Source organism: Mya arenaria, chromosome 11 (assembly GCF_026914265.1).
Source record: "Mya arenaria isolate MELC-2E11 chromosome 11, ASM2691426v1".
Lineage (NCBI taxonomy): Eukaryota > Metazoa > Mollusca > Bivalvia > Myida > Myidae > Mya > Mya arenaria.
In genome coordinates, this window is record NC_069132.1 from 3,655,058 (window position 1) to 3,679,404 (window position 24,347).

General features: G+C 35.4%; 1 protein-coding gene across 4 annotated transcripts in view; it reads left to right on the forward strand.

Moving 5' to 3' along the window:
• The window catches only part of LOC128207820 (uncharacterized), a 31,551-nt gene extending 7,756 nt beyond the window's left edge, over positions 1–23,795 (forward strand). For 3 of the 4 annotated variants that reach the window (XM_052910964.1, XM_052910963.1, XM_052910966.1), the window contains exons 2-8: positions 10,048–10,233; positions 11,814–11,961; positions 12,265–12,479; positions 12,762–12,932; positions 14,269–14,639; positions 15,179–17,395; positions 18,808–23,795. In XM_052910964.1, coding sequence (XP_052766924.1) covers positions 10,177–10,233; positions 11,814–11,961; positions 12,265–12,479; positions 12,762–12,932; positions 14,269–14,639; positions 15,179–17,395; positions 18,808–18,955 — 3,327 coding nt within the window. In that variant the 5' untranslated portion in view covers positions 10,048–10,176 and the 3' untranslated portion in view covers positions 18,956–23,795. Of the gene's footprint in view, positions 1–10,047; positions 10,234–11,813; positions 11,962–12,264; positions 12,480–12,761; positions 12,933–14,268; positions 14,640–15,178; positions 17,396–18,256; positions 18,459–18,807 lie in introns of all 4 variants that reach the window. The other variant, XR_008256765.1, reaches the window with a different exon arrangement.
• The last annotated feature ends 552 nt before the right edge of the window (positions 23,796–24,347 follow it).

Consider the following 24,347-nt stretch of genomic DNA (forward strand, 5'->3'; position numbering starts at 1 on the left):
TTTGTCAGAATATGTGGATTCAGCTGCGTATTCGAGTATAGGCAGCTACGCAGCTGTATCAGAAGGACTTACAGCAATACATACTTCCTGCCTACTAGCAATTAAAGCTAAACATCTTAAATTCTTTGAACTGTCTTATTGCAGCACTGAAAAGGAAAGGCATACCATTTCTGTATTAAGGTTAAATATGTTGTGTCTGCCTGATTTGTGAATATTTTTGGGTGATTATTTATAATTTATGATTTAAAATTATTCATGAATTTGGTTATCTTAAATAATCTTGATTTAGTGATGTACTATTGGACATCATAACTGAACAAGAGCATCCTCCACGCCAACAATGTCTGCTGAGCTTCTGGTATGTTTATTCCCAACATTGATTTTCTGTTAGGGCGTACAATGCAGCCTCCTTACGTCATCTCCTGACTGGTATAGAGATGCAGTCTATAGACCATGCTTCAAATGTCTGGCAGAGCCATGTTCTTTTATGGAAGACATCTATAGATCCAGCTTCTTCTTGGGCTATTAAATTGTGATTAGATAGTTGGTCATTATTCATAAGTGGGTGCCTTTTTCTACTAAAGTTTCTTGTTTAGATTGGATTAAGAAAGCTCTACCTCACTTTTGACGCAGTTGGTAAGCTTGCATTTAATTGTTTGCTACTATGTATTCCATGATTACAATAATATTTCTAAACACAACTAGTTTTTGCCATACAGTTACTGTCAACAACTGGAAGAATTATGGATTTTTGTAGTGAAGAATATTTTAGGCAGATGTGAAAGCCCAGGAACACCACACTGTCTTTGAATGTCCCTTAGGAAGGGTTTGGAATGCATCTGTTAAAAGTATCTAATTTCTTTAAGATATTGAGAGAAATAACATTGTCCTGCATTGCATTTACATGCTGGTATTTTCAATGGAATGGCATTGTAGAATTTGAAGAACTTTCTGACCTGACATATTGTGAGGCAGTCACCATCTATTATGATTATTTTAAATCGTGTACACAGGAGATGTGTAAACATCATCTAAAACGTGAGGTACTTCTGTACATGTACCCTTTATGCTTTTTTGACAAATTAGCAGTTTTGATTGGGGTAGCCAATTGTCATTTGCCATTTTGCTCAATTCTTATGTGAGGAAGTGATAATCTCTCCTTGGTGGTATAACTAACTGTAAATGAGAATTGATCCTTGTCACTATTTCTTTTTTCATTCCTAACCTCAGAACCAAATGTCAAATGGTGCTGATGCCAGCTAGTCTGCCACATACATAACTTAGGTAAGGGAGTACCATATATCACCTGGTGCTAATGCCTGACTGCCAGATATGTTACCTGAGGTTAGAGAGTACCATATATCACCTGATGCTGATGTCTGTCTGCCAGATATGTTAACTGAGGTTAGAGAGTACCATATATCACCTGGTGCTGATGCCTGTCTGCCAAATATGTTAACTGTGGTTATGGAGTACCATATGTCACCTGGTGGTTTTGCCTGTCTGCCAGATGTGTTAACTGAAGTAAGGCAGTACCATATGTCACCTGGTGCTTTTGCCTGTCTGCCAGATATGTTAACTGAGGTTACGGAGTACCATATGTCACCTGGTGGTTTTGCCTGTCTGCCAGATATGTTAACTGAAGTAAGGCAGTACCATATTTCACATGGTGCTTTTGCCTGTCTGCCAGATATGTTAACTGAGGTTACGGAGTACCATATGTCATATCCTCATGCTTTTGCCTGTCTGCCAGATAAGTTAACTGAGGTTATGGAGTACCATATGTCACCTGGTGGTTTTGCCTGTCTGCCAGATATTTGTTAACTGAAGTAAGGCAGTACCATATGTCACCTGGTGGTTTTGCCTGTCTGCCAGATATGTTAACTGAAGTAAGGCAGTACCATATGTCACCTGGTGCTTTTGCCTGTCTGCCAGATATGTTAACTGAGGTTACGGAGTACCATATGTCATATTCTCATGCTTTTGCCTGTCTGCCAGATAAGTTAACTGAGGTTATGGAGTACCATATGTCACCTGGTGGTTTTGCCTGTCTGCCAGATATTTGTTAACTGAAGTAAGGCAGTACCATATGTCACCTGGTGGTTTTGCCTGTCTGCCAGATATGTTAACTGAAGTAAGGCAGTACCATATGTCACCTGGTGCTTTTGCCTGTCTGCCAGATATGTTAACTGAGGTTACAGAGTACCATATGTCATATCCTCATGCTTTTGCCTGTCTGCCAGATATGTTAACTGAGGTTAGGGAGTACCATATATCATATCCTTGTGCTTTTGCCTGTCTGCCAGATATGTTAACTCAGGCTAAGGAGTACTATGGTGCCTAGTGCTGATGCCTGTCTGCCATTTCTTGTTGTGAAAGCATTGAATAAGGATGATCTTAAATATGCAGTTTAAAGAGATTTAGTTTTGTTAACTTCGATTTCTTGTTTGTCTGAAAGAAAATGTATCAAGCTGTTGTCTTGAAGTCATCTCCATCGTGTATGTTGATGTCATGAGATAAATTTTCATTTTTCAGAAATATTTGTTCACAGTTCTGTACTTATTTGTAGCTGTATATACAAACTGATATTAATTGTTAAAAAAGATAAAAAGCTATCAGATTTAAAGACATCATCTGTTCACGTCTATTAATTCAGATTCCGGTTCAATTATGTAATACACAAGACATGTTGGTTCATTTTAAATCTTTTCCACCTGATATCTGGACAAATATGTTTTATGTTGATATTAAATTCTGACAAATTGAAAAGTTTATTTCTAGCTAAATATAATTGAACTCTGCTGTGATTTCCAAATAAATACTAGATGATCAATCACGGTGTAACCCTCTTGAGAATTCTTTATGGCAACCTAATTCCGCAATAACCTAATGGCTGCAATTGGGAAGGGAACGGAAATGTCTGTTTGATGTACTAGTGCTTTAAAAATTTGCATTTTGCGTAAACGCACTTTAAAGGTTTATTGAATCGCGTAAATCATGTTTCCATCTTCACAAACTATTGATTGCAGACAGAAACATGAACTTTTCCTGTAGTGTATATAAAAATATATGCATATAGAATACATTATACCATTTTGTTGTATTGTTATATATTACAGTTAAACTAAACACTTATAAATGCCATGAAATTTTTGAGAGAATGCAATGTTAAGGAGGTATAAATATTCATGATCTCTTCCTTACATACTACATGTATGTTTGATTTTAGACTTGTTGCCCAAATGTACTGTTTTCCTCATTGTAGATGACAAAATAGCATTTGATATTAGTTTGAAGAGTTCGGAAGACATTTTGATCAAAGAACACCCTAATTGATATTTCTGTAGACATCAATATGTTTGTTTGTTTAACAAATTGTTTATAGAGACATTACAAGACTGGACCCTGGTTGAGCACCTTCAGGGACTTCTTACTGTTGCCTAAAAATGGAATAAGCATGCCTGTGCTTGTATTGATACCATCATACATAACTTCAGGGCTTGTCTTGAAGATGTTAAGGTATATAGTCCTGTATTGGCACAAGCATATGTACATTGTCATGAAGATGTTAAGGTATATAGTCCTGTATTGGCACAAGCATATGTACGTTGTCTTGAAGATGTTAAGGTATATAGTCCTGTATTGGCACAAGCATATGTACATTGTCTTGAAGATGTTAAGGTATCCAGCTCATATTTATGGGAGTTCTGGTTGCATGATGAGTAGACTGACCCCATAGTATTTTTGTATTACCCCGGCATTTGAAAGGGTTTTGTAGAAAGAAAGAGAAAATTAATAGGTTTTACCAAATATGTCACAAAAAAGTTTTTTTGGCCTATAGTTCATGTTATGTCTGTTGAAATGAAGGGAACGATAATAACTCATTAACTCAATGTTTGTTTTTACTTCTGGTCATTTTTTTACATATAAGTAAACAGCAAGCAAATACCTTTTAAAAATTATATGATATTGTCAGACATAAAAGTTCAACATTATGGTTAATGTAGATATCAAAGAACTAGCTTATGTGCAGTTAATATTCCTTAAACTTATTGATATGAATTGGCAGCTATCTTTAACAGACATCTGGAACCAAATTATTCAGTGTTAGCTACCATACTTGACACATGGTTTTCTCCCCATTTCCGTTGTTACTTCACAGAAAGTTGTTCCAAGTATCATTTAGTGGATTGATTTCATTATAGAGCAACAGTTACTTGTTCCCAGATATATAAATATAAATTGGAAACATTTGAAATTATTTATAGGATCATGATATACCAATTAATACAAACATTTGTGTAACAAAAAAAAAAGAAGCTTGTGACGAGCTTTCATACAATTTTGTATTCCTATTTTTGGTAAAAAGTTTGATGCAGAATTAGTGGGTGAAATACGTCACGTTATATTACACAAGTGCAAAAATTGAAATTATTTTGTGGTTGTATTACACTCCAAACTAGAAATGAGATGTGATAAAACAAGTTTTATGGTGTTGATTAAAAATGGTGAATGTCATATCTTGTTTTGGCCATAGAGCTTCTAGCATGCCTGTTCCCAAAGGTACCTTAGTCAAATCCAATATAATTGTGCTTACTTTTATGTTCTGATAACAATGCATAGGGGACATATTGCTGTGAATATGACTTCCATAAACATTTATATTCAATGTTTATGACGTTTATATAGTAAAAAATTTTATCGATTTTTCTGTGCTGAAAATTTGTCCAAGTTTTGTAATATTAATGTATTGCAAACATTTATTCAGCCATGTCTTGTCTGGACCGATGTATTTCCTAGAAGAAAGAGACCATTCAAGCGCCATCTGATTGATTAGAACTGTTAAAAACCTCCTCCCCTTTTCCAAGGCAATTGTATGTTCTTGAGTATCAGTTTGTTTAACTATGTTTGATTCTCGAGACATGTCATCCAGTGTCAAGTTCCCACTAAGATCTATTGCAAGGTTTTCTCAAGAAATTGGATTACTTAGAAATTTCTTCAAAATGTCCACTATGATTCATTGGTCTCTGAAGAATTGCCTGATATGATATAGCCCACTTCTCCGAGTACTGCCCATGTTGTTGCATTTACTACATGCATTGATCTACACAGTATGAGGGCTTTGTGATAGCAAGACGGTCTGGGAGGTTTCTCCTATTTTTAGCTCATCTTAGCATGAAATGCTTAAAGTTGAGCTATTGTGATCACTGATAGGTCACTGACCATCATCGTCCATCCATCATTAACATTTTCCTTCAAACAACATGTTCTTCTAAACCACTGCAACAATTTCAACCAAACTTAACAGAAATGTTCCTCGGCTGGTCCTCTTTAGGATTCCTTCAAAAAAGTGGTTCCATGCAGAACTCTGATTACTATACTCATAATAGCAACATGCAAAGCAAGCTTTGGGAACCTTCTTAGAAACCTTTGACCAGATTTCAAAATTATTTCACAGAAATGATTCTCTACCAAAATTCTTCAAGCCATGTTGTTTCACTATATGTTGTTATTTTTTTGAAAATCTCTTTAGGAAGTGTGGTACAATTTCAAAATAAATTCAGAGAAATGTTCCTTGGATGACCCTCTACCAAATTCCTTCAAGCCATGTTGGTTCATAAAAAACATGGCTGTCAGGCGGGTCTAGTTTTACCTTAGGACTACATGATAAACATAGTCTTTTTATCAGACACGGCTCACATCATTATAAATCCAAATCATAGAAATATTTCTTGTGTTACCATCTACTTAATTCCTTTAAGTGAAGGGGGAAAAAACATGGCTGCCAGAAGATGGTGTTTTATGAACAGTTAAATAAGGTTTATTTTTTAAATTAATTTACATTATAAGCATTACCTAGTGGTTCTCTACCAGGTTCAATTCATGCTCCTGGGACAATGTCTGCCCTGTCCTGCCATGTGTTTAACATTGACTTATATAAGGAAAATAATTAAGAACCCTTTTCATCAAAAACTCAAGTGCCCAAAGCTGAGATATTCCCTATGTTGATTTGTTTAGTGATCTTTCACCAACTTTCTCTATATCACCTTATTTCTTTAGAAACCATTACTTAGCAATCTTCAACCTGACCATAGCATCCACAAACTTTCTTGCCAACATTTTTTTTCTAGGTAAATATCTTAGCAGCTTGTATCCATAGTAACCATCTCTTCCCTTAGCAACAATCATCTTTCTTGGCTTTCTTCCCTAATAACCATCTGATTCCTTAGCAACCATGGACCTCCCTACCAATAACTTTCTTTGAGCAACCTCCTTCTGGTTACATAAGCAACCAATGAATTCCCTGGGAACCAATAAATTTCTTGGCAAAAGCTTGCTTCCCTAGTTTATCTAGGTACTCTCGAGAGCAATATGGCGCCATATTGGCCCTCTTGTATATTGTGTTTAGCCATCAAGTAATACTCAGTTATGCATATTCAGTTGAAACCTGTTATGTCGATGTCATCGGGACCTCTTGGAAATACTTTCAGATGATGAACATATACCGGTAACCAAAATACAAAAATGTAGCATCAAACTGAACAGTTGACCTGCAGTTTGACGTAAAGAATGAAGGAAATTAGGGAAATTCGACCACTTGGCCTGAATTATGACATTAATAGTTTTTATAGAGGTTATTCAAGATAAAAAAATGACATAAGAGCGGACTTGTTTTATATAGAAATAGAAGGAATAAATATGGGACTGGGGAGAAAAGTTTGACATAATAAGAAATTCAAGATAACAGAGTTTGACATAATGGCTTTCAACTGTATGTTCAAAAAATCAAACAATGGCAAAGCAAGATTTAATGAAAAAGTTGCATGACATGTTAACAACATGACAGCATGAACTATTAATGTCCATTTCCATGGTGATGGGAGCTAAAGAGATGAAATAACATTTGTACCCTAATAATTGTCATGTGTCAGTAAAAATGTCTCCTTTGCATGTTTAGTTTAAATATTTCCAACGTCTTGTGAAGCTGTTAAGAGTGATACTGGAGTTACTGGCATGGACATTTTACATCTTATTTCTTGTTAGAACCAGGACTTAACCAGCATACTTAAACGATTCCGTGTTTATTAAGCATATTGAATATATCTGATGATACGCCTGTATATATAAAAAACAAAATGTTTGCTCCATTGAAAGCATTTTGCCAGTAATATATTAATAAATAAGTAGTGATTAACCCTTTGGTGTTTTATTTAAGCATAAACAAGATGATAACCTAACTTGCAATTGTCCACTGTCTAGTGCCCCGCCATGGGAGCTAATGGTCTCATAACTGTGGCAAAATGTCCACAACATCCATGAGACACGGGGCAATGACCAATTTCCCTCGTAATTTCCGAAATATACTCCAAAGGATAACTACTTGGGGCAGATTTTCTTAGTAATGTGTGCCTCATTTGTCCCTATTGATTATCGGCCAAGTGTTGCAGACTGTTGATGATTGGATTTTATTTTGTTTTCCATACCATAAGTTCGTTCGGAAATTGAGTAGCGTATTGATTTAGAGGCCATACTTCTTGGGAAAACCTTTATCCGCCATTTGTATGATGCTGATTACTAGCATTGAAGAGAGGTTTATTGTGCAGTATTTTCAGCTTTAGTGCTAGGATTTGTCTGTGAGGATTAAATGTGGACAGGTCAGGGAACAAGCTTAACACATAATAAAACTGTGGTAAATATGGTATTGGGGTTAACCAGTAAATTTTGGACAAGAAATTGCGGTGTAAATTTAACCTTGGTCAGTTTTACGGTTGTTACAAGGAATCGTATTAAAGGAATATAAGATCCCAAATTTGTGCCTTGTTTGCAAATGGCTATTCGTAATGTGAACTTAAAGGAATGGAAGAAAGTTAAGAGGCAATCATAACAATATAGATATAAAGGAAAAAATCATACAGCACAGAATATCATCTAAGCTTAGCGTTTTAAATGTAAAAGGATATTGCATTGTACAGTCAAACCTGTATTAAGTGGGGAAATGATCAAAGTGGCTGCTTAAGACAGGTGGCCACTTAATCCAGGTTTGACATTTCGGCCTTTAGCTTTATTAAGAGATGGAGTATGTATCTTAACCACCACCTCACACCACAATCAGTAACATCTGTATCAATATTATTGAAGAAGGCTGAATACAAATACATTTGTATAGATAAAATAAATTTATTTCAAATTTATAAATAAAATACAATAGATAAATGTTGATACAAGTTATAAACAAAACACACCACATATCAGTCTACACATGTCACGCTTACGCGTAAGAAATTGATTCGAGTCCTTCCACAGTTAAATTCCTTGGCAACACTTCTTGCACTACGGCCGTTTTCTAATAACTTTATAAACTCGACACGTTCTTTTAGAGTCAAACACTTTCGATTAGTCTTAGTTTCAGCCATAATCAAAGGTAAAAACATATCAAGAACAATGCATTGTAAATATCCGTTCGTAGAAATATAAATCCGTGCACTTTGAAAAATGATATTAAAGTGACAATGCAAACTGTGAACTCATAAAAACCGGTGTTTTTGTCGGTATTTAATAATTATCTTCGTAATTATTTAATTATCTTATTAATTGTGTCATTAATTGTGTCAATTCTGATCAAACCATTCGCCGACGTGTAATAAACATGATTTCTCGATGAGTAAACACGCATGGCAATCGTGTGATGCAATATTCATTTTCATTGGATGACGGAGATTCCCGAGGCCGTCGTTCTTTTCCGTAAACTTCTGTACCCAATTAAAGCTGTGTATTGGAAAAATTTATAAGCGGAAGGTTCAGTGACAAGGGATTAGTGGCCGCTAATTAGTGTTTATATGGCTTCATGGGGACAAAAATTAGTGGCCGTGGCCGCGTTAGACAGTTGGCCGCTTAATGCACGTACATTATGTAGTAAAAACGTACGGGGGGGAATTTGGAGTGGCCCGTTAAGGCAGGTGGCCATTTAAAGGAGGTGACCGTTCAACCAGGTTTGACTGTAGTGCTATGTCTTAAAGGGACTGTACACCAGATTGGCACCAAAAAAAGTTTTTTTCTGTAACGAATCTCAGGGCAATTATCTAATTTAATGTGTTACGCTTTGATATCATAATTGTAAAAAAAAAGTTCCAAAAAAAAAAAAAAAAAAATGTGTCAGAGACCGGGTTCGAACCCGTGTCGCCAAAATTGCAGTCCAGCATCGTATCCACTGAGATACAACGGCTTACTCTAATTGGGTGACATAATTAAGCTATATACCTACCTCGGTAATATCACGTGATAACACCGACTAGGCAATCAGGCATAAGGAATTAATTTTACCTGGTAGACATACCCAGTAATCTTTTTTAATGGAAAAATACGAAATAACTGCTAAACTTAAATAAATTGTAAACAATGTGGTACTTCAGTTAGTAAGTTTCAATGCATTGTACACATAGATGCCAAGTTTTTGTCAGTTTTCGACAATTTTCTTCTTTTTTTCGCTATTTTATCATACAGAGTACAGCCCCTTTAAAGATGAATAAAAACATTCCCTTAAATATATATTAACTATGTCTTAATGTCTTATCGGAGTTAATGAAGATTTGCTTAAAGTTTCTGGTAAATAATTCTTGCCATTGACCAGCAAATTACTAACGAATTCCTAGATCAATGCTTCAGCCTTTGACGTTTTGCTCCTCCAACTTGAAAATGTTTTCTTCTCATTAAATCCAATTCAGGCCATACTAGACAGTTATATGAGATGTCAGGTCTTGAACTGTATTAAGCCTTCCTGGTTACTACAGCCAGAATTATTATCTCTTCCTGTTTTGCTGCTGTATGTTTGACTTTTGCATTATTTGTTCACCTGAATATTATTAGTCTGACTTCACTTTTTACATGAAGGGAATCTATATTTGTAGTGTTATTAAAAGTCTGAGCCGCTGTAGTGTTTGGTTACTTGAATGTCTGTAATAAGAATTGTTATCTATGATTACTTTTTAGACAGAAGTTATTTATACTATCATTTATTTTATTTAAATATTTGTTTGCTTGTAATTTCAGCGTAACCATGGAAATAAAATAGAGGATGAGATTGTTATAAAAAGAGTGTGTGATTGGTCGAGACAGAAGTCAGATGACATGATGTGAGGCTCTGATTGGCTGAAAGGACCGTGACCTGCAAGAGTTACCATGACAACTGAAGACCTTTTGCAGGCCGGTCAGGTCGTAAAGGACAGATGGAAAGTGGTTAGTGTTTTAAAAAATAATCTACCATCTCTGGTTATGTATTAAATTCACACTGCTAATTACAAAAAAAAAATGTCATACAAAGAACTTGTTTAAACAAGGTGGAAGTTCATACATCTGTTCAAATAAAAGCTGAAATATGGTAATATCTATCAATCATGTATATTTACACCTCATCTTCCATTTCTTAAAGAACTGCCTTTCTGCAATTGCAGTTATCATGCGATGAATGCAACATCTTCGGTTCGCGAATCATCGCATAACAATATACATGAAAATCTTGTCATTGTTTGTGTTGTGTCAGCAGATCCTGTAAAAATCAAATCAACACTGGGAAAGTGTTAATTAATGATATGTTAACTGTATTGTTTTCATTACGTTTAAAAGTGTCTCAAGTGGTTGATCTTTTCCCACGTTATTGTGACATCATTTGACAAAATGTTTCCGGTTACAGTCAGGTCATTCTATTTACAGAATGGGCAAGAAAGGATTACTGTTTTTCTTAAATGAAATGAAGTATTTTTTTTAACAATTTTTGAATGAAATCATGAACTATTGGTATAAATATAAGTAATAAATTGCGGGATTGATGTCATTATCAGGGATATGAACGCAGTTGGGCTGGCCAAAGTATGCATGGAGTCATTCAGATTCCACACACTTTAACCATACCCCGATAATGACATCAATCCCACAATTCATTCCATACAGAAGACTTACCAAGTTACTGCTGACGCAGCAGCTTTTTTCAATCCGAACTGGAAACGTTATGATCTTTTCTATGTATACCTTAATTTAAACATTTGTGTAAAAATTGGCTAAAGAACACATATTTGTACCTTTTCACAAATAGTGTATGTTGTGTACTAAAAAAACCCTCAAACTCAATTTATTCATGATAAGAGGACCAGCCCAGGACACATTGTACATTACTTCATATAACAAATTGAGACATTATACATTAGATTAAATTTCTGACAATACACCTATGAAAAGAAGAATTCATGAAGCATTATATATGTAGACAAAAAGATGCATATGTTTAAACAGATTGTACTTTGTCCTTTTAGATATGTGATGAAAAGCAATATTTTCCACAAACTGTGTAACTATTGTATAGGATATTACCGGTATTATGGAGTTGACTTAAGTTTAAAAGTTCATTATGACTTTTACTTTAGCAATTTAGCATAATTATATGTAGACAAAGATATGCATACGTTTAGATAGATCAAACTGTCTAAGAATATTTCGATTTTTTTTCATTTGTGATTTAATTTCTTGTAGAAATATATCAATTGCATTCTATTGAAATACATTTAAAAAAATAAGAAGTGGCGTCTTAATGTGCGTGAATCATCTGGCATTGGGGATTCAATTTGAGTATTTCAACATGCTTACTTTCACCAGAAATTCCAGTCCGGTGTGCAAGAATAGATTGGGCTGGTTCTATGCTGGCTTTTCCAATTATTATTTATTTATGATAGATGTCAGTTTTATTTAGGTCCATTAACATATGGAGAGTAAAGTATAGTGCAGACCTTGTATATTTTAAGTATGTTAAATTTTGTCCATTCCAGGTGCGGAAGGTAGGTGGTGGAGGGTTTGGGGAGATCTACGAGGGCTTAGACACGGTCACCAAGGAGCCCGTTGCCTTGAAGCTTGAGTCCGCCAAGCAGCCAAAACAGGTCCTCAAAATGGAGGTCGCTGTCCTAAAGAAACTACAAGGCAAGGAAGTTACAGAATTATGCCTTCATTGTGTGACATCTCGAGCAGGATTTAAATGAATTTAAAGCTATTGATAATGCGTAACATGTTTTATAATGTTACGTTGTTTTAGATTGATATTACATGATTCATTGATTTCTCAAAAGGGCTTTGCGGCTGTTGTATATCATATATAAAGAAATTCGTTTGGCAGTCAATAGCTATCAAATATGAAAATCTAGCAAATGTCTTTTGGTTGATACAGCATATATATATATATATATGTATATGTTTTAAGCATCTTATATAATTATCCCATTCCAGGTCGTGACCATGTGTGTCGGTTTATTGGATGTGGTCGTAATGAGCACTACAACTATGTTGTCATGTCTCTGCAAGGCAAAAACCTAGCTGAGCTGCGCAGGAGCCAACCAAAGGGCTGCTTCACACTGAGTACCACCCTCCGACTTGGTTCCCAGATCCTTCGAGGCATTGAGGCTATACACGATGTGGGCTTCTTACACAGAGATATCAAACCTGTAAGTCTCTTGAGCATTTTATCTGTTCAAAGTGAAATTTGAGAGTTCAACGCAAGGTTCTTGTAACACATTGTATTTCTATATTGTGGTCTTGCACTAAACCGGTGAATTATTTTCTTGAGTGGTTACAATTATGTTGCTGATAAATTCAAGATGTGTAATAGGTAAGACAGCAGTGCTGTTTATGTTACTTTCGATGCTTACATATACACTTTACTTTATATGTAGTACTTTGTTTGTTCCACTCTAGTTATATTTGAAAAGTGTATTGTTCTTTTTCAGTCCAACTTTGCAATGGGCAGACTTCAAAACCAGACCAAGAAAGTGTTCATGTTAGATTACGGGCTTGCGCGCCAGTACACAACCCCCACCGGTGAAGTCCGACCTCCTCGGGCAGCTGCAGGCTTCAGGGGCACTGTCAGATATGCCTCTGTCAACGCTCACAAAAACAAGGTTAGCCTCGGGGAAGGACACATGGTTGAAGTTTCCAATACTTGTGCTTTTACCCTTCTATTTGGTAATGACTTGTATGATGTTATTTACCAATCAAATAATCAATCACCTCACCTGACAACTGTATGTCTTGCTAATTATTTCAAACAGAAAACACTAATTGTTAATAGAAGCTGCTGTACTGTGTTGTAGCATCCTGTGGCTGTTAGTGCCCTGCTTTTGCATATTTCATGAAGTCAGTTGTGATAATTGTTTAAGAAAACTTGATACTTTTTAAGCTCAATACCCTGGAGAATATTTCTATATTATTTTATACATTTTTATACCCATTATCTTGTAAATTATTTAGTGTGTAATGTGCACATTTCAATTCATACATAATGTCATCTCATAATCTATAGATAAAAGATGACAATTTGTTTCCATTATATTTGAATGTCCATCAAGTTTAAAGCTTCCTAGTATATTTAATCGAGAGACTGATAATGTTTTTAATCTTTTGCAGACATACAAATGCCTGTCAGCTTCAGTTATTGGCAAAGTTCTTGCATATTAAATGTTTTCCAATGAAACAGCTCTGTCATCATTGTATTATAAAGCCTGTCAGTATCTTATTACGCAGTAGACTTATTGACCTGCTAGCTGTTTTTAATTGAATGTTCTGTTAAGTTATTTTAGGATATTCTTGTAGAGATGCCATAAATGTTATAGAATATTCAGCTGACTTGGCAAGATGGTATAGCTTTAATTCCAGAATGCCCTACTAGTTGCATTATGCATAAATATGCTGTTTTTTTTCTTAAGTCTCCTTTTCATATCTCAACATGATTGGTATAGAATTGCCAACAGCATCATTTTCTTTCCTGTGATAAGATCATATTGCATTTGCTTTGCATTATTTTTTCATCAATCCATTTTATGTTCAAATATTTTACTAAATAAATTAACTCAGTGACATTATGTTTTAAAGGAAGCACAATTTACGGACAGGAATCCATTATTGTCCTAGAAATAATGTGTTTTATAGGCAACATTTTTACATCAATTTTCAAGTCTTATTCATCATGAGGCTCAAGTTCAAGAACAAAATGGATGAAGTGTGCCACTTAGTGCTTCTGTTACATTCAGCCAAGAACGAAAAAAACTAATCACCCTCATTTTAATCTATAGTTCAGCTGTGAGTGAACAGATGTCCAGTGATCAATATGTCTTTAAAGAGCTGTATTCTCTGCTATTTAAAATCTAAAAGTCTCAGTTAGCAAACAACCCAAATATTTTGACAATAGTAGAATGATGCATGATAAATGAGTTGACAAAGCATTTTTGATTATTACAGGAGATGGGTCGCCATGATGATCTGTGGTCGCTGTTCTACATGCTGGTAGAGTTTGTTTCTGGCCAGTTGCCATGGCGTAAGGTCAAGGACAAGGAACAGGTCGGCATTATGAAAGAGAAGTATGACAATGCCCTGCTTCTCAAGAACATGCCCTCAGAATTCCGGGAACTCCTCAACCACCTCAACTCCCTGGACTACTTTGACAAGCCAGATTACATGCTCCTGCAGAACCTGTTTGAGCAGTGTATGCGACGGAAGAATGTCAAGGAGGGCGACCCTTATGATTGGGAGAAAGTGTACGCAGATGGTTCCATCACTACGACAACCACCACATCTCCGCCCCTTGGCATGAAACAGTCTCCTGGCATTGGGTGAGCCTCTTTTTATAATATTTTGGAAAACTGAAGATTTATTTCGGAACATTTTAAATATATAATTTAACCTTCTTCCTCAGCAGTGTTATCATTTAACAGCTTTATTAACACTTTATAAGTGATAGAACACTTTTCAGTGATAAAAAATGAAAAACAAATGCTAATAATGTATGCTCTCTTAACATAATCTCTAATATTATTCATATCCTGTGTCATCATATATATTTGTCATAAAACAATTCATGGTATTCTGAAACTCAACATTTTTGTGGTTCAAATATAAATAATGAAACAAATAATGTGAAACTGCGATCATGAATCGTTTGCAATATCACTAATGCCAGGCTGATCACTAACATCACACAGTTTATGATACATGTTAATGTTTGGTTGCATTAATGTACTGGGATCTGTCATTTAAACATTTAAACATTGTAGAAAGTCAGTTAATATAATTTGATAAAAGTTAAGTAATGAAAGATAGTGATATTAAGAGTATGAAAAATGTGTTTTTCTGACCTTGATCCATCTTTCAGTTTGAACCCTCTGCATGGTGCCACAGAAGTGATTGATGAAAATCTGAGTGAGAACGATGGCGAGGAAAACCTGAAGAAACTGAAGCAAGAAGCTGATCAGATTATTGAAAACAAGTACAAGAACATGGACAACAAACTGAGGGAGGAGAAAGAAGCTGTGATAGAGTTGGTGCAGAATGAGGGTGAAGAAAAACACCTTGCAGAACAGAAAATCAAGGAGAAAGTTGAGGATACTGATATAGATGGTAAGACCGGTAATAGAGACGAAAAGCCGCCTGAGGTGAATGAAGAGCTAGCAAAGTTGGATACTCAGTTGAAGGGGATATTGAAGGCTAGTGACAGCAAGCAGAACTTGAAGGATACTGACATAGGTAGTGTTGTTCAGATTGTAACCAGTGAACCAGCCAAACCGGAACACCCAAAACCTGATGCAAGGCCACCTTTGCCAGAGAAACCTAGTCCTGCTAAAATTGATGGTGCTAATATCAAACAGAGTCGAACTTTGCCTCAGATAGATAAGCTTGAAAGTGCTGGGAATAGAACAAGTGCTGATAGGGGAATAGAACCTAGGATTTCTTCTTTGAAAGACAGTGGTGTAGGAAATCTGTCATTAGCAACAGGGAATGAAAGTGCTCAGCCCAAAACTCATAGTGTTAAGCAATTAGTGAAATCTTTTGAAAAGGTTTCAAAAGACAAAGATACTCTAGAACTCCCAAAGGCATTCAGTATGCCGGAAAACATGAGTGATAGAGATCGAAACGTTGGGGTAGTCCCCCGTCGCCAGTCAGAACCTTCGTGCAATATTGTTGAAAACTCATACCCAGAGCATTTAATCAGTAGAGCTCAACTCACATTTGCTGTCATGCAAACAGACGATCGGACACAAACCATGGGTGATGACAATGTGGACGAGAATGCAACTCGTGCAGCTCCTTTCACCCAGGCCAGCCAATGGCAGGGGGTGTCCGGGTTTGCCTCTAGCACAGAAAACAGTGAAAATGAGGAAGAGGCAGAAGAAGTAGGGGCTGATGGAAAAATACATAAATCTACAGCCAAGTCAAAAAAGGTAAACCTCATGCATACACTGGCAGATGAGGATGATCTTAAGTTGGATAGTTATGCTAGAAATTCAATGAACTTTGATGATAGGGAAGCCAGTAAAGCAATGAGAAATTCTTTAATATTCATCGATGACGATATTGAAGACAGTCCACAAGATCAGCTAGGGTTGTATATTAAAGAAAAGGTTGAAGAAAAAAGTCAGGGTTTGGAAAGTAGAGATGTGTCATTTTCTTTTGCGACTAGTGATAAATCTAGGACAAATAAATTTGACAAAGTCAATTCCAATATACCTCATGCATTTAGTGTCCCTTCTAATCTCTCTGATAGGCTTAAGGAGAATGCTAGTGAAAAGTTTGCCAAAAATATGGGGAACAGAGTCAATGTACCAAAAATTCATACTAGTCCTTCAAAGTCATCATTAAAAGATAAAGAAAGTTTATCAGATATAAAGAAATTAGCTGTGTTAAATAATTTAAAATTGACACAGTTTGGTAAAATTTCTAGTTCAATTAGAAGAGAGCGAAGCTCTGATAGTTTAGATAAAATTCTTAAGGAAAAGAAATCTACAGACTCCAATAGCCCTGGCAGTTCTCCTGCGAAGTCAAGACATTTGTTAAAACCTATAGACCTTTTATATAAAGAAAAGACGAAATCAGATGGCGATATAGCGGGTCTAGATCGTAGGTCACGCAGTAGGAGTAGAGAGGGGCGGGACCGAGGAAGGTCATCTTCACGTTCCGAGGACAAGTCCAAGCGACGGCAATCACTGACCACAATTGAGGAACAACGATCTAGAGCATCTCCTGTTTGCTCTCCACTTCAGGAGGCAAACAATGATAGAACACTGCTTGGTGTGGAAAACCTCACTCCTAGACAGAATGGGACAGCTTTGGACAATAAACAACATGACAGTGATAACAACAACAAAGAAAAGAGTCTCAAAGCTAAAGAGGAAAAATCACCTGAGGAAAAGGATAAAAAGGAAAGGAAAGCCCGTAAACGCTCATCGTCAGCACCCCGTGACAAGCAGGAGAAAGGCCGTAACTCAGAGCCAGTATTTGATACCCCAGTACCGCCCTTGGACCTCAATCAGAAAGTGCCCAAGCCCCCGGGAATGGGTAGTGCACCAAAGAAAAACCTTGTCTATTCTGCCAGGTAGGGGTTTATACACCTAACCTTGTGTTTTAATTCTCTTTCTTATGTTGTGCCTGTGATTATGTGTTGTACATTTTTTCACATTGGGAAATATTAGGTCTTACTGTAATAACCTTAAATATAGGTTTTATATACATATGTTACAAACATTTAAGACAAGATGACATTATTTATAAAAGGCCATATGAATCAGAAAATCTTCAAGCACATTTCTGCAAAAAAATTCCCACATTATTTTTAGACATGTCCATTAGTCTCAATCTGTTCATTCAATTGGCTTTTAGCATGACATTTTGATTAATTTAAAGACAAGTTTCTTAAGATGGCAATGCACTTAAGAATGTCTCTTCTTAAAAAGACTGATGATGCTGATGCTTGCACTCAAATTGTGTTCAATTTATCACTCCCAAAATAATACTGCTGTGTTGTGCACCATTGTATTTGGTAATTGTAACTTTGTAATTTCTTTTTAATGTTTTGATGTATTTTTATTTCTTATACCAATGTTGTGCATTGAGGTCACCTGACTGGACTTAAACTTGGAACTTGATGTTATTCTTTCCTCTAAATCTGGTTTGAATATCTAAAATAAGTGGGTTTCTGGTATGTGTAACTTGTCTACTTGTTCGAACAAGTAAGTTATCTTGTAAGGAGAAATATGTTAAAGCATAATGTACATGTTTGTCTTGAATTTTTAATGTTAGTTTTCTTCGTAGTATCATACAGACTTTCAGTTTATAGCCAATCGCCACAATAAAATTAAATCCATATAATGCAGAAATGATAAAAAATATTATACATTGCCCTGCCTGGAAGGAAGTGCCAGACTGACTAAGCAGAGGATTATTTGTCTCATTGCAGGCGTCGTCGCTACAAAATGGCGTCTGCTAACTCGAGTCCCCGTTCTCCATCCTCCCCTCAGGCACAGTAACAGTCACATGACCAGTCCATTGTCACATGACCTCCATATACATGCTATTTATAGTCTTGTGTCTAGTGCAATTGTACATTTCATCTCGACCATTACACTGAGATCTGCCCAGTGGTCTCCCTTGATTGGAAGGTAAAGTCAGCCTTTTATTTTGTGTTTGTGTTTTTATACATATTTAGCTAGATTTTGAGTTGCTTGCATGCATGATTAGGTAGCTTCAAATATTTCTGCAAGTTTCATTGGTATAAGCCAGCACATAGTATACATGTTGCATTTATGTAAGCTCATGATATAATACTGGTAAAGGATTTAACTTCCAGTAAAACCAAATATGTATAAATACAATGTACTTATATTAAGAGATTATTTTAGAGCAGTTCATTTAGTATTAAGAAGAACATAGACATGTGAACAGCAATTTAAGTAAGAAATGTCCATGAGGTTTTGAAAATTAAATATACACATCAATTCCTGTTTGCAGATTAAGCTTGCCGCAATTGAACGTGTTTTCCGGAGAATTTCTACGCCACGCAAAGCTAGAGGTCGTCCATTGTGATGATATTGATGACATCGATAGCCCCACCAAGAAACAGGAAGACGATTTCTCCGAGGATGATGAACACCTTTAGATGCTCACTTATGAATAATCGTTATTCGGATTTCAATATATTAGGGATTTTTTGGAATCCTGCACAGCATTGCTCAGAATAAAAAAATGACAACAATCAATAAAAATAATAAAGTTTTTGACATGAAAAAAATCCATGGTAAAATCAGAATATTTGGGCAATTTTTGAAAATATTATTGATATTTTTATGGTTATCATACACTTTGTATATTCAAAATTCATAAGGCTCTTCAAAAACATAAGTCCTTTTATGTAAATGTACAGGTTTAATGCATTGTTCTGAAACCTAAGAAAAACCTTTAATATTTGAGTTCCGAATAAAGTCTATTGATGAATTGATTTTTAATTGAATCTGCAGCCAATCAGCGTTTCATTATGTTGTACTGCTTATGCACAGTTCTGATAACATGTTTTTAAACCTGAATGGTTTCGTCTTGTTGTAACTAGCACATGGAAGATGGCATAGAAACTTGATATGTAGGAGGACGCCTAGTCTTCTGAGAAATACAATTAAGAATTATACACAGTTGAGTGCATCATGCATATTGATCAGTGGTTAGCAAGAGAAAGCTTGTAATTATCGTAATGAATAATGTATATGTCATGCAATATATACAGAACATTTGGATTTACTAGTAATTTATCTTATTGAAGACTGTGCCTGACAGTTAGTTATGCAATAGTTCTATCTTCATCAAGTGTACTTCCAAGTCATAAGTTTGGTGCAAGAAGGTTATAAGTAGGTTTGAAAATATATCAAGATGGTTCATTTTTAGCTCGACTATTCGAAGAATAAGGAGAGCTATACTACTATACTACTCACCCAAGCGTCGGCGTCGGCGTCACCCCTTGGTTAAGGTTTTGTGTGAAGCACACATAGGTTAATATCTCTGCAACTACTTGAGGTAATGCATTGAGACTATACAATGGTACTCAACCATCCAACCTACTCAATTAACCAAGTTAGGTAACTCTAGTTTGCATTTAATGCAAATAATAGGCCTTTATTATTTGACTTAGAAATTCTGGTTAAGGTTTTGCATGCAAGCACACATAGGTTAATATCTCAGCAACTGCTTGAGGTATTGCATTGAGACTTGATACAATGGTACTCAACCATCCAACCTTCCTAATTAACCAAATTAGATAACTCTAGTTTGCATTTAAAGCAAATAAATGCCCTTTATTATTGGACTCAGAAATTCTGGTTAAGGTTTTGCGTGTAAGCACACATAGGTTAATATCTCAGCAACTACTGGATGAATTGCATTGAGACTTTATAACGAAGTAAGATAACTCTAGTTTGCATTAAATTCAAATAATGGCCCCTTTTTTATTCAACATAGAAATTCTGGTTACGGTTTTGCATGTAACCACTTTTAAGTCAATGCTTCAGCAAATACATCATGTATTGCATTGAAACTTTACACACAGGCTCCCAACCATTTAACCTTCTTATTTAATCAAGTAAGATAACTCTATCTTTCATATTATATAATTTTTGCCCCTTTATTATGCGACTTAGAAATTCTGGTTAAGTCTTGCATGTTAGCACACATAATATCTCAACAACTACTTGATGTATTGCATTGAGACTTTATACAATGGTATTCAACCACCCAACCTAATTGAATAATCAAGTTAGATAACTGTGTTTTGCAAATAATGGCCCTTTATAATTACACTTAAAAAAATTCTGGTTAAAATTTTGCATGTAACCACATTTATGTTAAAATCTCCGCACATCATGTATTGCATTGAAATCTAATATAACAGTGATCCGTGCATGTTTCGCCAAAACTTTTCAATCCTTTCACTGAAAAGCGGCGGAATAGCCGAGCGCGCTGTCTCTGTGACAGCTCTTGTTACAATAATTTGACTAATTCCTGTTTATATAACGCTTACCCTGTGCCTGTAGTATAATATACCTCACTGTTTACCAATTGCAAACTGACACCAATATTTATTTGAGGATTTCATCTGTATTATGAAACTTTGTACATGTATGATGGAATGAAAAACACGGTCGTATTTGTCTTTTCATTGACAGCAGGAAATCATTGCTAGATGGTATATGAAGCTGAATTTATTTTGACAAAGTACTAAGATGCATTTACCATGAAGGTGCAAAAAATATTCAAAATGAATGTTAACACTGTCAAGAAAATCTGATGTCTGATTTGTGAATGAATGATTCTCATTATGTGAAGTGCTTAATGTAATAATACCTTTTAGTTTATTGAAAACTGTGCCATATCTGAGATAGCCATTGTTGAACTCTGTTGACATGTTTCTTTTCCTCACTTTATTTGTTTGATGACATAGTAATGTGATGTTAAAATTAACCTTTTTGTGCCAGTCAGTTTTGTTTTAAAAAGTAACTACCAAAAAGAATAAAAGTGAAACCTTATAACACAAGGTATGCTCGCCTTCAATATTATTTTTTTCCATATAAGATTTGATTATTTCATTACATATTGATACAATATTAAACAGGAGTGATTCATCCCAAGAGGTATCAAAGTTAGTTGCTTTTAGAAATCTTCTTTTCTGACTTTATGGAATCAGTGCTTTAAGCAGTAATAAGTATAAGTATTGTAATGCTATTTGAAAATAGCCACCCCCACAGTCAAAGTTGATTTAATGCGAAAAAGTAAAAAATGTTATCAATTGATATTTTTTGTTTAAGATAACTAATTGAAGACAGTTTAAATCAGCTGATACTCAGACCAAGTAATTCTTTTTTTGAGTAAAAGTAATGCAACATTGCACACGAATCTACTACTATTGTATTGGGGAAGACTTGCTATCTCTTGTTTAAATGACTGTATGTATGTGTAGACGTGTGTGTCAAGGGAGACATATTGTCACTACATTTATGTTAAAAGGCCGCTGCCCAGCCTTTAGATTACAGTGTCTGTCAAATACGTGTTAAAATGTATAAAAAAAAGAATAATTTTTCATTTCACATCTATGTGCAGGGGAGATTACTCTCTAGTATTGATACTCCTGTATCTGTCAATTTAGACTGTAAGTGTATTAAAACAATTTCATTATGCATTTATGTACAGGGGAGTTAATTCCCCATTTATGAGATTACTGCATTTGTCAATGAAGACTATAAATGTATCATGTATATGGAGGTCTGTGCTGGGGGTTCCATTTGCCACGACCCTGAGGCCATTTGGGTGTGTGCCAACCCTGCTGCCATCGGGCTGTGTGCCCTGACCCCATGGCTTTTGGGGGAGTATTGTTGTAATTGTTGATCATTCATGTTTCTGTGATCTGATGGACGGACATTCCTGACATTCTCAACTCAACTCAAAGCTTTCCGTTATGTGGGTACTCAGTTACTTTATTTTGTTTTGTTTAAAAGTATTGTTCAATGTGCAGAAATACTGCCCTGTTTCCTTTAGAATGTTGTTAAAGTCTGCAATACAATCAAGTGATAATTTGTGTACTTTTTCCATTTCAATTATCTATGTACTTTAACAAGTACCTCTTCAAGAGTGCTAACTTAACAGTATTACAATCTTAGAATTAAAAGAAATTGTGATTAATTCTTTTAACATTGAAATTTTGACCTTTCCCATTAAAAAATAGATTGTTTGAATAAATCTACAGTAAGTTTCATAAAGTTATAATATGGATAGATCATAACTTACCGTGGATGAGAAGTACATGTTTATACTACTGTTTGCAAATTAACTTGCTTGTCAAACAGTTAAACGGTAAAAATGAAGCACTTTCTCATTGCACTTGTTCACTGATGACAGGTCACGTTATACTACTTAATCTGGAACAGTCACACAGGGTTTTAGCTTTAGGGTTATGGAAGGGTCCTGCACCCTGTCCTTTCTCAGTAGCATCCTTCTGCCCTGGGTACCCTTCTGCCTTCATAAAATTAAATGCTCAAGACTTTCAAATATTTCTTTGATATTGTCTAAAACTTTCAATTTCTACCATTTTCTGCCAAATTCATAATGTTCGAGTTCTTCATAGCCTTATTCAATGTGCCCTTTTTCTCCCTTACCACCCAGTATGTTTCCTGCAGCACCCCGTCCTTTTTAAATCCTTGCTAAAACCCTAGTCGCACCCAACATTTCAAAATGGTTTGAAGTTGCGTTTGAAGTCACTGCGCCTCGTCGCTCACAGCACTTTCAGTAAAGTTGTCAATTGGTAAATTGTGTTAGTTGTACACCCAAATTCCTAAGATTTTATTTTCAACTCAGTCCGGCAGTCCAAATTCAGCAGTTTTGTCACATGAAACTTTTACATCATTACTGGGGGTAATAAGAATAATGATGCTTTCAAAACTGAATTCATTAGAAGACAATCATGGATTGGGGTGGAGTCAACTCTGCTGCTATTCTATGATTCCAAATCACTTAATGATAATTCCATTAGCAAACAGTAGTAAAAGCATATTTTTTAAGATTTTTGATTTTAATACGAGTTTTAAATACATGTATGATTTAAATGATTTTATATTAGGAAACTTTGGGATTGGTTGTTTAAAAAAAAACAATTTTAAATATATATATTAAATGGAACTATTTTTTTTTCTGTATACTAAAGTAGATGTAGTTGTGTTATCACTGAATAACCGTACTGCAATATTCTGCAACGTTTTGAAAATAAATGCATGATACCAATTGCATCAGATTCTACATGATTTTACACCGTTCGATCTCTGTTTCTATGATTGTACTCTCACATTATTGTTTTAGTTGTGTTGTTTCTGTTAAGGATTCTAAATGTTCCAACACATCAGCTTTATTGTGCTTATGGCTGTTCAAGTCATGTTTTTATTATGTATCAATAAAATGATAAAACTTCAGTCTTATCTTTCCCTTTCTCTCTTCCCTTAAATATCAATGGTTAGTAATAGTTACTGGGTTTTTAGCTTGACTATTCGAAGAATAAGGAGAGCTATCCTAGTCACCCGAGCGTCGGCGTCGGCGTAACCACTTATGTTAAAGTTTTTGTAAAGAGTTTTTGTACCACCTCAAATATTGACATATGGCTTTGAAACTTTGCACTCTTGTTCAACATCATGCCCCCCCCACCTGTACACAGGAGGAGGTAACTCGATCAAGCATTTTGACAAAATTATGCCCCTTTTTTACTTAGAATTTATGTTCAAGTTTGCGTACCACCTCAAATATTTTCAAAGTCCATTGAAATCTGGCTTTGAAACTTTGCACACTTGTTCACCATCATGCCCCCGACCTGTACACAGGAGGAGGTAATTCTATCAAGCATTTTGACAAAATTGTGCCCCTTTTTCAACTAAGAATTTATGTTAAAGTTTGCGTACCACCTCAAATATTTTCAAAGTCCATTGACTTCTGGCTTTGAAACTTTGCACACTTGTTCACCATTATGACCC